Source organism: Arvicola amphibius, chromosome 9, assembly GCF_903992535.2.
Source record: "Arvicola amphibius chromosome 9, mArvAmp1.2, whole genome shotgun sequence".
Classification (NCBI taxonomy): Eukaryota; Metazoa; Chordata; class Mammalia; order Rodentia; family Cricetidae; genus Arvicola; species Arvicola amphibius.
The window spans coordinates 54,615,612-54,628,560 of NC_052055.2; the positions used below are offsets into that span (position 1 = coordinate 54,615,612).

The 12,949-nt window shown below is 34.8% G+C and overlaps 1 protein-coding gene across 6 annotated transcripts in view; it reads right to left on the reverse strand.

The window, feature by feature from the left end:
• Window positions 1-12,949, reverse strand: part of Scaf11 (SR-related CTD associated factor 11) — a 45,041-nt gene that overhangs the window by 8,964 nt on the left and 23,128 nt on the right. For 5 of the 6 annotated variants that reach the window (XR_005286774.2, XM_038341452.2, XM_038341453.2 and 2 more), the window contains 7 exons: window positions 9,505-9,582; window positions 6,937-7,037; window positions 6,144-6,208; window positions 4,039-4,097; window positions 3,802-3,908; window positions 2,774-2,875; window positions 1,173-1,279 (listed from right to left, as the gene is read on the reverse strand). Coding sequence is in view for 5 of the 6 variants with exons in the window: in XM_038341452.2 (XP_038197380.1) it covers window positions 1,173-1,279; window positions 2,774-2,875; window positions 3,802-3,908; window positions 4,039-4,097; window positions 6,144-6,208; window positions 6,937-7,037; window positions 9,505-9,582 (619 nt within the window). In the remaining variant the exon portion in view is untranslated. The remainder of the gene's footprint in view (window positions 1-1,172; window positions 1,280-2,773; window positions 2,876-3,801; window positions 3,909-4,038; window positions 4,098-6,143; window positions 6,209-6,936; window positions 7,038-9,504; window positions 9,583-12,949) is intronic. The other variant, XM_038341455.1, reaches the window with a different exon arrangement.

The window sequence follows — 12,949 nt, forward strand, 5'->3', positions numbered from 1 at the left end:
ATGTTGAAAAAAAAAGAAAGGGTATTTTAATGTGTTTCAAACATAATCTGACTCTAGTTAGTATCAGAATAACAAATGCCTGTAATACGGTAGAACATTGTATTTGTGAATCAAGCTGTTTAGTGTATCTCTGCTAACAAATGAGTAATAGGTGGATTCATCACTATTTGGGGGACTGAGACAGTCTCTTATATCCCAGGTTAACCTTAAACTCACTATGTAGTCAAGAATGACCCTGACCTCCTGGATCCTCCTACCTCCACCTCCCAAGTGCTGACATGTGCCACATCATCCAGTCAGCCACCATTATTTTGTTAATGCTACTAAAATAATGGTACAGCCAGATCGAAGGTGGAAAACTTTACAAAAAATAAAGGAAGGCGTGGCTCTAGGAACAAACCATTTAAGAATACTTTCTAGGCAAAGGAATCAGGAAATGCTACCTGTGAGTGAATGTGAAGACTATATGTTTATAATGAATTCGCAAATGTGATTTCTAAGTAGCCATGATTTAGACACTAAAAACCTAAACAAAGACAGTTTCTCCATGTCTTAAAAACATAGAACAGATTTTCTAGTTAGAAAATTCATGCAGCTGTATTTTTCACATATGACATTATAAAGTACATACTGTAAAATCAAAAAAATCCAGCTAATTAACACACCATTCCCATAGTTGTATTTGTATGTGTGGTGTAGAAATTTCACAACCTCCAAGATGATACTATTAACATAATCACCGTATATACACTGGATCCACTGCCCTTATTCCTTACTCAGACTTTGTACTCTTTGATCAGTAACTTCCCAATCTCACTTCTCAACCATAGCCCACTCTACTTCATGGTACCTGCCATGGTGATCTCAATTCCACATGAGGGTAATTATGTTTATTGTCATTTTGTGCCTGGATTCTATCACCTAACACAATGTACTCCATGTTCATTCATTACAAAAGACGGGGCTCCTCCCTTTTAAATGGCTACATGATAATCCACTGTGCACACACACTCTAGTGGTAATGATTTCAAAGCCAGAAAATACCCATTTACAGAAATAGTCAAGAGTTACTCTAATTAACTTATTCTAAATCATCAACACTCACATGTTTGTGAAAGTAAAAGGAGCTAATAATTATTTTTAAAACAAAAAAATAAATTCACAAACTTTACCAAAATTTTCTAATGACATGGTACTTGCTGGTAAAATAGTCCTTGGCAACACAGAGGCAATCAGAGGAAGGACTTCTGTCTCAACACTCCAAGGTACAAAACCAACTCTGAAAATTTAAGCAAAGGCTTCTTTAGTTATGTGGTCTAAAACCTGAGCTCGGAACTTAAAACTACAGCATTCTCCAAATTAGATTAGTAATATTAAAATGCAGAGCTTATGCTTTTGCCCAAATACCTAAACATATAAACTCAAGGTTATTCACTACCCAAACATGGTCACAATTTGCAAAGGAAACAAAACAAAAAAATCCAATGTTTAAAGGCTTTTTGGGGGGAGGGAGGGAGGGAGGTTTCGAGGCACGGTTTTGCTGTAGTTTTGAAGCCTGTCCCTGTAGACCAGGCTGGCCTTGAACTCACAGAGATCCACCTGCCTCTGCCTCCCCAGCACTGGGATTTATAGGCCTGAGCCACCTACACCCAGTTAAAGGCATATTTTTATGTTAAAACAAGATAAAGAATTCAGATATAGTTGCTTCTCTTTTAAATAATGAAACATTTTATCAAGATGTTGCTTGGGAGTATGGAACAATGTCTTAATGGTTAAGGGTACTTGCTGCTCTTTCAGAGGACTCTAGTTCAGCTCCCAGCATGCATGCTGTGTGGCTCACAAACTGCCTGTGACTCCAGCTCCAAGAGATCCTATCCCTCCCATGGCATCCAAAGGCACCCACACATGTATTTACACATGCACATACACACGCAGACATAATTATACATCTTCAAAAAAAAGAATTTAGTCTTTAAAAAAAGATTTTAACTTTTATTCTCTTCAATATAAACTGTAAGTTCCTTTAAGTATATAATTGATGACTTTTAGCCAATATGTATATTCATACATAAGAAGGACCATTTCTATCTTTTCAGTAAGCTTTCTCCCATTCTTCCGAACTATTCTCCCTCCCTCAGGTCACCTACTGAAAGAATTTTTATGCTACATTTACATTTTAAAATTCTTAAACTGAGTGATGTCTTTTCAAACTTGTCAGGCATGGTGTGGACCAGTTAAGAGTCCTCAAGATTTTCTGCATTCAATCAAAATCCACTTTTCAAGCATTTTCTATATTTATTTTCCATCATTTCTAGACAATGAAGGCATTAAATACAGAATTCTATCATGGTGACAAAATCTTCTAAAGGAGAATGAATATAAAGTTCAGGAATTCCTCATCAATGCAGGCAGCAGCTTGCTGTAGTGTGTATTTGGCACTGTACCAGCCCTGGAACTATTTAAAAGGACTGGATTATAGAAAGTCTGAAGGCCAGGGCAGAGCAGGCACTCAACTAAATCATTATTCACAAAAGAATGTTTGGAAACAGAAACACAGAAACAATGACTCAGCAGATAGTACACAGATAGTCTTCATTAGGCATTTGTAAAAACAAAGTTTAATTAACTTTTCATTTTATATACTTTTAATTTATACTTGTAAAAGAAACTCCTTAAGAAGATATGATACTATCAAATATGAAACATGTACTTAAGAATTTAATGATGTTTTGGGGTTTACATTAGCATATAAATTTTAGTGAACAATTTTTACCTTCCAATTCCAGGTAATGTATTAGGAAACCATGACAACTGCAATTCCTGTCGTTTTTGCCTAATCAATGCACTGATTTCACTGACTTCTACAGATTCTGTACTAAAAAAATAAATTTAAACTTTCGTTAGAATTCCAACAATTAACAAGTGTAAAATAATAGCAATAGTTTCCACACTATCAAAATAAGCATATCCCTGCAATAAGTAGACTTTTTACACTACAAAGCAAAACATTTAAATAATGCACACTACACCTGGAATCCTACAATATGTGGCAAGATACTGTCCGCCTTGTGAAATGGTCTCAAACTTACTATGGAGCCAAGCCGACCTGCTGCACTGACAGACTACAGCAGCGCTCCATCATGGGTACTTAACGATGAGGTATTTAGGCTACTTTCTAATCAGATATTAACTCCAACTGGTGAAAGAAATTCTTATTCAGGACAACCATGTCCTACTTTAGAACAAAATGCGAAAATAAGAAGAGGTGTGGTTATCTTAACTAAAAATAGATTTAGCTTAGATTTTCACAAAGGGTAGCTGTTCTTGAGTACTCTGCCAACCCTAAAATATCACAATTGTGTTCTACTTTGTTGATTCAGTTAAATTTGTGTGATTTTAATTCACTATTTAACTAAATTCAGTATTTAAATCACACAAACATATACTCAATATCTATCTATAAATCACTATACATCAAAGGAAGACAGAATCAGCTCTAAAATGGTCTGTTTTAATAGGTACTCCTCTTACAATTTCACAAATACCTTGTTTCTCCAGCATATATCAAAATTATACTCAGCAATTTACTACTAAAACAAAGACCACTGACATAGGCAAATACTGTAGAACAGAGATTATCACAAAATAACAAGTTTTTTCTTTGCCGGAACTAGTTTGTTTTTCAATAGAAATAACAACATTAAAAAAAAATTAGTTCTCATCACTTTTATTAAGCCCAGTCAAATTTTCTACCGAAAGTTAATTATGATTAAAACCCAAGTGTAAAGAGCAAATACGAACCAGGAAGCTCTGTGGGTCTGAGGCCCCACACTGGGGCTGCCACAGGAAGACAAACTGGACATATAATTTCCCATACAAGGATCTGTACACTGATTTGATCTTCGAACCTAAAAACATAAAAAGTTCTTTAAAAAAACAGAAACAACACTACTTAAAGTATTGGTATGCACCTTAAACACTAAATAACTATAAATGTTATTATCTAAAAAAAAAGGTATTTTTTTTATTTCAACAAACCTTCTTTGTCTTTACTGTGGCATTTTTCTTTTCCCTCATTTTATTGTTTGAAAAGTTTCCTATAAAACAAGCAAACAAACAAAACAGAACCTGGTTACTGGTTATTTGCCTCACATTTTATTTCAGAAGTCTACACACCTTTGACATTGATAAAGAATGTCAAAGTGTCTAAAAGTGTTTCATATCTAATATTATTTGCATTAAAAAAACCTTCCCAAATGCTAATTGCATCTTATCTTACTAAACCATAGATAAAGAGAAAATGTGTAAGGCTACAATAAATAGAACTGTCATGCTTAGAGCCTTAGGGGTATGATTCTAATCAACATTTTCTATCAACCTTATGCAAATATTTAACTTTTAAAAAAATGTTTAAAAAAAAGTCTTTAAGCTTTACATGCAATTAACATATTTAGGGCTTCCTATACATTAGGACAGTTAGCTGTGTTCATCTCAAGAAGGAGCTACCCAAGGGAAAGTGAGGTATTTGGCCACTGACAATTCAGATCAAGCACCTCGTTCTTCCTCTGACCTTAGTAAATCTGAAGTGTTGACTGGCATTGCATCTGTTGCATCAATGCTGCTGCCATGTTGCTTATCACTTTTTCTTTTTTGCTTTGTCTCATCTGGAAATTATTTCTATGTAATCTCAAATTAGGCAGTATAAAGCATATATTCTTTTTATTTTAAGATTTGTTTTATTATTTTTAAGCACATATGGGTGGTGTGTCTGTGTATGAGTCTGTACATATTAAGTGCTGGTACCCAGAGTCCAGAGGCAATGGAATCCCCATAGCTGAATTACAGGCAGCTGTGAGCTGAGTGATAAACAAGTATTCAAAGTCTGATTGATTGAGTACAAATTTAACAGATTAGTAATTATATAGAGAAAGCATGTCCTTAAGAAACTCCTGAAAGGGAGCTGGAGAGATGGCTCAGAGGTTAAGAGCATTGCCTGCTCTTCCAAAGGTCCTGAGTTCAATTCCCAGCAACCACATGGTGGCTCACAACCATCTGTAATGAGGTCTGGTACCCTCTTCTGGCCTGCAGGCATACACACAGACAGAATATTGTTGTATACATAATAAATATTAAATAAATAAAAATGCTTTAAAAAAAAAAAGAAATGAAATTCCTGAAAGAGATGGCTCAGGTGGTAAAATGTTTGCTGTATAAGCACAGGGATCTGCATCTGAATCCCCAGAACCCACGTAACAACTAAGGGAGCAGACACCTGTAATCCCAGAGTGGAGAAGTAGGGACAGGAGGATCCCAAGGGATTAATGGCCAGCCAATCTAACGGAATTGATGATCTAGTTTCTGGTTTAGTGAGACCCTGTCTCAAAAACTTAGAGTGAAAGACTGATTAAAGGACACCAAGATCAACCTCTAGCTTCCAAATGCAAGAACGAACACACACACACACAGTCATTACATACACCACCCCCCCCCAAAAAAAAAGAAAAACAAAAAGGGAAATGCCTGAGACTTTTTTTTTAAGCTGAATTTACTACGAATGGTAAGAAGAAACCAAACTTAAAATTCACTCCAAGGTAGAAGAGCCCTAAGGTAATGCTCAGCCAATCTATGCAAATACTCCAAACTCCAAATGTCTAAGATCTATGGACATTTTGCCACCTCCCTGAATATGTGGAATAAGACTACAATATAGGCTACTAAACACCAAGTAATCAGAAAACTTTAGTTTTCTCTTGACACACACTTCCTTTCCTTCCTTCTTTCTTCAACCTAAGCCCACAGAACAAAAAGAATAGGGTACAGCACAAATGACCTCCATGAAAGCAAGGTAATGTAAAGTAATTGTGAAGAGATCTATCAACTATTTTCAAAATCAAAGTATTACTAAGAAATCTGGGGCCAGCAGTAGTAGCACACACCTTTAATCCCAACCATAAGGAGACAAAGAGAGGTAGATCTCTGAGTTTGAGGCCCAGCCTGGTCTACAGAGTAAGTTCCAGGACAGCCAGGGCTACACAGAGAAACCCTGTCTTGGGGGGAAGGGGAGGGAGAGGATCTGGCAAACACTAAGTTACAACACACACACACAAACACACACACAAACAAAATTGAGCAGAGTTACTTACTATACAACACCTTGAAGTCATGAAATTTTTCACACAATAGATCTTCTCGAATGAGGATCCTTTTTCTGTAGATATGGATAAAAGTTTAAAAGATTTTTTTAAAAACCTTGTTCACTTATTTTTTTCTTTTTAAATGGTTTTTCAAGACAATACTTTTCTGTGCAGCCCTGGCTGTCCTGGAACTCACTCTGTAAACCAGGTTGGCTTCTAACTCAAGAGATCCTCCTGCCTCCTGAATGCTGCTGGGATTAATGGTTTGTACCTCTACCACCCAGCATATTCATTAATTTTTAATTCACTACCCATCATAATAAATCTATTATGCATAAATTTTATTAATACTACTGGAAGATAATAATGGTTAAATATTCTCATGAACTCAGATCAAATAGTAACAGGCAAAACTAGATTTTAATAAAATGAGTTGTATTATTTCAGTACTAAAGCAATTTTATTGACTTATCATGACTGGCTACTGAGCCCTGCAGAACAGAAGTATGAGAGGTTATTACTTTTTTAAAGGAGCAATTGGAAGTACCTAGCAAAAAAAAGCATGCATGGGTGTCACCTTCCATTCATTTAACATTCTCTCCTCTAACGACTGTAACTGGAGCTTTATAGAGGCAAAAATGCTGCTACACCCCTTTACTTAGCAGGAGTGGGGAGGGAGAAAAGAAATGAAGGTAAACCTCATCTCAATGTACTATATATCTGTAGTATGAAGCTGCCAAAGTTATTTTTACCCAATTACTCATGGTCATACCGAATCCCACTTGTAAAGCTGATCACTAACCTTTTATCGCTTTTGGAACTTTCATGATAGGAGAGTTGTTTCTTAAAAGACCTTTCACTTTCCTTGTCTTTTATTTCTCTCAACTCTCTTTTTACTTGAATCTATAAGAAAAGCACAACTATTAGAGAAGTATACCAACACTGCAGATAGCTTTTCAATTCTCCCTCGTAATTACAGACTAACGAGACAGGAGTATCTCACTGAAAAGCGCAGTCACAGACTGACATTGTGCACTCGGGAGAATGAAGAGGACAAACCAAGAATCCCAGACGAGCCAGGGCAGCATACAAATATCTTTAGAAATGTAATTTTATAAAAATGGTGAAAACAGTTTGTCTTCCAAAGACTCTATTAAAACTTGTATTATCTTAACACTTTTCTCCAAGATATTTTGGTAATTTGAATATTTGGTAAACAGATAAGCAATTATAACAACCAGATCCTTCTGTTTTGTGTATATGTTTATTTCCAAGTAATCGCATGCTTGTGAAGGCCAAAGGAAGGCGTCAGTATTTTCTCACAAGCACCACTCAGATTTCTGTTTCCAAGGCCAAGTCTCTAATAGGCCTCGAACTAGTTGCTAAGTAAGCTATGCTGCCGGCCAGCAAGACCAAGGCAAAGGTCACAGCACACACTACCCCTACAATTATTTTTAAATGTAGACATGGAACTCAACTACTTATGCGTCTATGCATTTTACTGCCTAGGCTATCTCCCCAGCTCACAAACCTTTCTTTAACATATTTTATTTGTATTGCAATACTGTTTGCACTTTATATCAAGACTCATGAATAAAAATAGATCAAAACAAGTTAAAAATACCTACACTGAAAACTAATACTAAAATAGTTGTTTTTCTATACCCTCCCCACCAGTAACTAAACTGTCATGGACAGCAGTTTTTCTCATAGATGCATCACACACATTGTCTATGGAATAAACTATCATTTATTGTCATATATTTATTATATTTCTCATACATCTTACTTACTCACCACTGTCCTGTCCTATCTTCCTCTTTTCCTCATGAACTCAGGAATGTTTCTATTTATTTTCTTCTTTTTAACAAGCCAAAAATCAACAATAAAAATATTAATCATTTATAAGAGTCAGAGGAACAGGATGTCTGCTATGAGACTGAGTGTCCTAGATGTCAGAGAAGCTACACCCATGAAGTCTCACCAATATGGCTGCCTAAACAAGACCCCAACAAGGATGGCCCCAACAGATATACTAACATGGAGGTGGGAAATCCCACAGGGCTTCAACCCTAGACAAAGAACTAAAGCTACCTAAAGGATGCTAAGAGCAGAAGAAATTATCTTCTCAGGAAACAATCCCCCAGTTGGCTATCTAATACCAAGTGACCAGCCGTAAAATCATATACATACAGTAACATTACATACTGAGTAGATTATGTTTATATATTTAGGGACATATAGATATAAATACATGCAAGCTTATCTATGTAACAACAATTAAGAAAGAGGCCAGAGGTCATGAATCTGAGCGCTAGTAAGGCAAGAGACCTGAGAGGAGCTGGAGGGAGGGGAAGGTAAAAAGACCTAATTATATTTTAATTCGAAAAACTAAAAAATTTTTTAAATATAATAATGACTCATACTAAATAACATCAATGGCATTTAAATACAAAGATGTCATTTATTTTTAATTTTATTTAGCTAGTCTCCAAATTTTGTTTTTCATAAGAATGGCTTTTAGCTATTGGAGCTTAAGATTTATGGACGTATCTTTGAATGCAATACTCCAATTAAAACTTTTTTTGATGAAATATATGTATTCAAAGTGCTGCCCAACTAAAAACTGTTTCAAAATACAGGAAAACAATCATGCTGATGGTACTTTGGAAATGTAAGTATTCTATTGTAGCACAAATAATAAAAACCCAGAGACAGATATTGTGGTTCAACCTGAAGATCAGAAAAGCAACGCAGCCAACCACTACAGACCTTTACCTCCACCATATCTTCAGACCAAAGGGGTGAGACCTGTCTCCACCGAATCTCAGACTGCAACGAGCACCTGTCTCCTCCCACCTTTTATTACTCTCTCAACCCAGTCCCGGAGCGCCTGCCTCCACCTCCCGAGTGCTGGGATCACCTTTGTGTGAGCTCTCTGAGACAGTTTCCATCTTGTGTGGCCCAGGTGACCTTGAACTCACAGAGATCTGTCTGCCCGAGATTCCCAAATTCTGGGATTAAAGGTGACACTACCACTCCCTGGCCTGTAAGACTGACTAGTATGGCTGCTTAGCCCTCTGATCTTCAGGCAAGTTTTATTTATTAAAACACAAATAATATACCAATAATTCTATAGTTAAATCCAACACTTCTTTTAAAGCATCTCATCTACCACATCTGTACAATAAGGTAACCACTACGGTATGCCCACTCAAGGTCCAGTATTTTAGTTACCAGTGTTGAAAGCTATGAGCTTGCCATACTAGAGAAAAATGATGACACACATTAAACCTAAAGGTGAACGATTTTTTAAACATTTTTTATCAAAACAAAGTAGCTCCATAAACTCAATGAAATCTAAACTTACCTTAGCACAACCTTCAAATGCACTAAGTTCAAACACGGCCTGAAAAGGTTTCCGGTCGATTGGACAAGAAGCCAATATCTGAGAAGTGATTAGAAATTATATATTTACAATTGTGTGTTTAGAAGAGGTTACAATTAAACTACATTAATAGTTATAATTTTCCACTACCACAGAAATATACTTTTCTAATTTCAAAGCGGAGAGGAAATGACTGTACCATACCACAAAAGCACAAGCACCTCAAGTTTGCTTCACTCACTCGAATGCTCACTAAGTGATACTAACTGGAGTAAAGAGATCATGAGATGTCACATACCCGCTAAGACACATTAGGACGTGCTGCTCCAGTGACTACTTCACACCTACTGCTCTGCCATGTGAGGCTGGCTAGAATGCTAAGCTTGTGAAATTCTAAACCGGCTATAGAGAGAATGCCTTAAGGAAGCCGTTTACATTAATACCCTATGATTTAACATTTCTGCCAAATTATTTTGAATAAATAGTTGTTAGCAATGAGAACATGATTAAAATATGGAAGAATGAAGCATTCCCCCAGTCTCGTTGGTTCCAAATAATCCCTCCAGAAGTTAAGTACTTACATAGTTTTGCTGCTACCCAATAGACACAAATCTTTTTAATATTAAAATTGATGATAAATTGCATTGTTTGAATCAGACACTGGTTCAAAGCAATTTTTCTTAACATCATGATATGTCATGAACTTTAGTTTTCTTTTCTCTTAATTCATAAGGTTGAACATATATTCTTATTTTTAAGACTACATTAAAAAGTTTCTTTAAAGGAAAAATCCATCCATACTCTAATTTTTACATTAGGTTTCCAGTCTTCTTCTAATTTAATCATGTGTTTTTTATTTTTTAAGGAAATTTGTCTTTTAATTATTTTAGAATTAGAAATCAACCTAATTTTGATATATATTCTTATGCTTTCAAAAGTTTGTATGTATCAACTATAATTCTATTGTTAAATGTATGTAGAAGAATGTATTTATACTGTGAAATTAATTTAAGACAAACTTTTGTACTAGGATAAGAATAAAAACAACCTAATAACATTACTAGTAACTATAGCTACACAGGTAAAAAAAGAATTCTAACAATTTAATGAAATTGTCTAAAAGATCAAAAATAGTTGTAGAATTTAAGTAGTTCACCTTATACTATTCCTTACTGAAAAATGTTATGTGGCCCCTGGTTGTATAACAACACATTCTGACAAAATTCATGGAGTTATTAAAAAGCAGCTAAAATATAAACTGAGTCACACAAGAATGTTTCATCACCCTGAAAAGAGAAAACATGGCCTTACTACAATAAATCACTTCTGACAAGACACATTAAGGCACTTCCAAATTCTCAGGATTTAGGATGCTATTAATTTGCTACCCAAAGTGTTTTAAAAGTAGCAAAAAAAAAAAAAAAAAGTACTCTGCACCGTAATAACAATGTATTTCAAATACATTTTTTTGTTGTTGTTGTTGTTGTTGTTTTGAGACAGGGTTTCGCTGCAGCTTTGAAGCCTGTCCTGAAAATTAGGTCTTGTAGACCAGGCTGGCCTCGAACTCACAGAGATCCTCTGCCTCCGAGTGCTGGGATTAACTCAATGAACTGATGTCTTAACAATGCAACTGCTTGTTAGTCAGCATTAACTATAAAGTGTTTAAGAGGATACATTCTTAACATTTATATTGAAACTATATAGAGTACAACCTGTCCATTGTTTTCCATTTTTCCAAAGTTTTCAAATATTTTTATTTACATTTTAAAGGCAATTTGGAAGATTAAACAATGAATAAATGAAAATATTTACTTCATTTAAAGTGTTTGTTGAAAAACAAGATGCACAAAAACTCTGTATGTACTTTCTTTCATATTTCCTGTTTTGTCCAAATATGGGCCCTGTTACACAGATTCTCTGTGCTTTAAGTATGTAACTTGTGAAAATAGGAATAAATGAGCTTTAAGCTTTCTATGGTAATTAATTGTTTGAAATTCTTAGAAAAATATGTGGTATACACTAGTTCCTACATAAGATCTAGTTTAACTACACTAACAAAAACCTAAAAAAACTAACAAAAGGAAAATTTACAATGTGATACATATAAAAATAAGAAACACGATTGCATAAATGATTTATTTTGCTGGGCTAAGTATAATAAATCTATGACCCCCAAAAATTTATGTATCAAATCAGTGGATAAAATTATATGGTCTCATTGTTTTCCTTATTAAATTTCCTCTCTAAATAAGTTGACCACCATTCTTTCCCTTGTTTTTTTTTCATTAATTTATCTTTGGTTTTTATTTTCTTTTTCTTTCTTTTTTTTTTTTTTTTTTTTTTTGGTTTTTCGAGACAGGGTTTCTCTGTGTAACAGCCCTGGCTGTCCTGGAACTAGTCCTTGTAGACCAGGCTGGCCTTGAACTCACAGAGATACACCTGTCACTGCCTCCTGAGCTCTGGGATTAAAGGCAAGTGCCATCGCCCGGCTCCTCTGCAATTTAAAGTACAAGGTTTTAACCTTAGCCACTCTGCTCTGATCTGTTTCAAATATGTAGGTTTGGGGCAGGATTGCCATTCCTTTTTCTACTGTGACTAACTGCTTTGGATCTGACTAGACCCATTTAAATAAGGATCTCCACTGCTATAACAAAAACACACAACAAAGGAAAACCAGAAAAAGGTACAGTAATGAGAAACAACTAGTATGTGTTATAATATGGACACACTTATCTTTCCTCGAGATGATGTAATAAACACTAGAATCTTAAAATTGCATTACCCTCTCCAGGTAGGAAAAGTTTAAGTAAAAAATTAGCCCAGAAAGGTAAGATAAAAAAAACCTTTGCTGGGAAGCAATGCTGCCCAAATGTAATCTTAAAAAACATACATTGTAGAAGAGCACTTCAGGAAGAAAATAAAAATCTAGTATCTATTCTCCATTTTCAAAGTATATGTAAATAAAATAATTATAGAAGTCAATGGAAAAAATCAAAATATTAAAAAATTAAGAACTGTTATTTCCCTTAATATAACCTTTCACATCAAGTTCATTAATATGTACAAGTATCAAATCACACATCATGTGATAATTATACAGCTTTAATAGAAAAAGTTTACACCAGGGTTTGTTTTATTTTTAAATGGCTTAGATTGGCTAGTTTAAGGCATTCCCAAAGGATTCTCATCCTTACATTTAGTAGATAGTGAGAAAATCCCAAGACACTGGTCTTCAAAGTATAGTTTTCAAAGTGGTTTGTTTGGTCACAAATATTAACTGAATTTTTAAGCTTCAAGTTTTAAAAAGCTTCTATTTAAGGCTAATGGATAAAAATTAACATTTTAAAAGAGTTTAACTTTAAAGACTATTAAACTTTTATATGCTAAATTTTATGTTTACCATTTTAATTCTTCACCATACAACAAA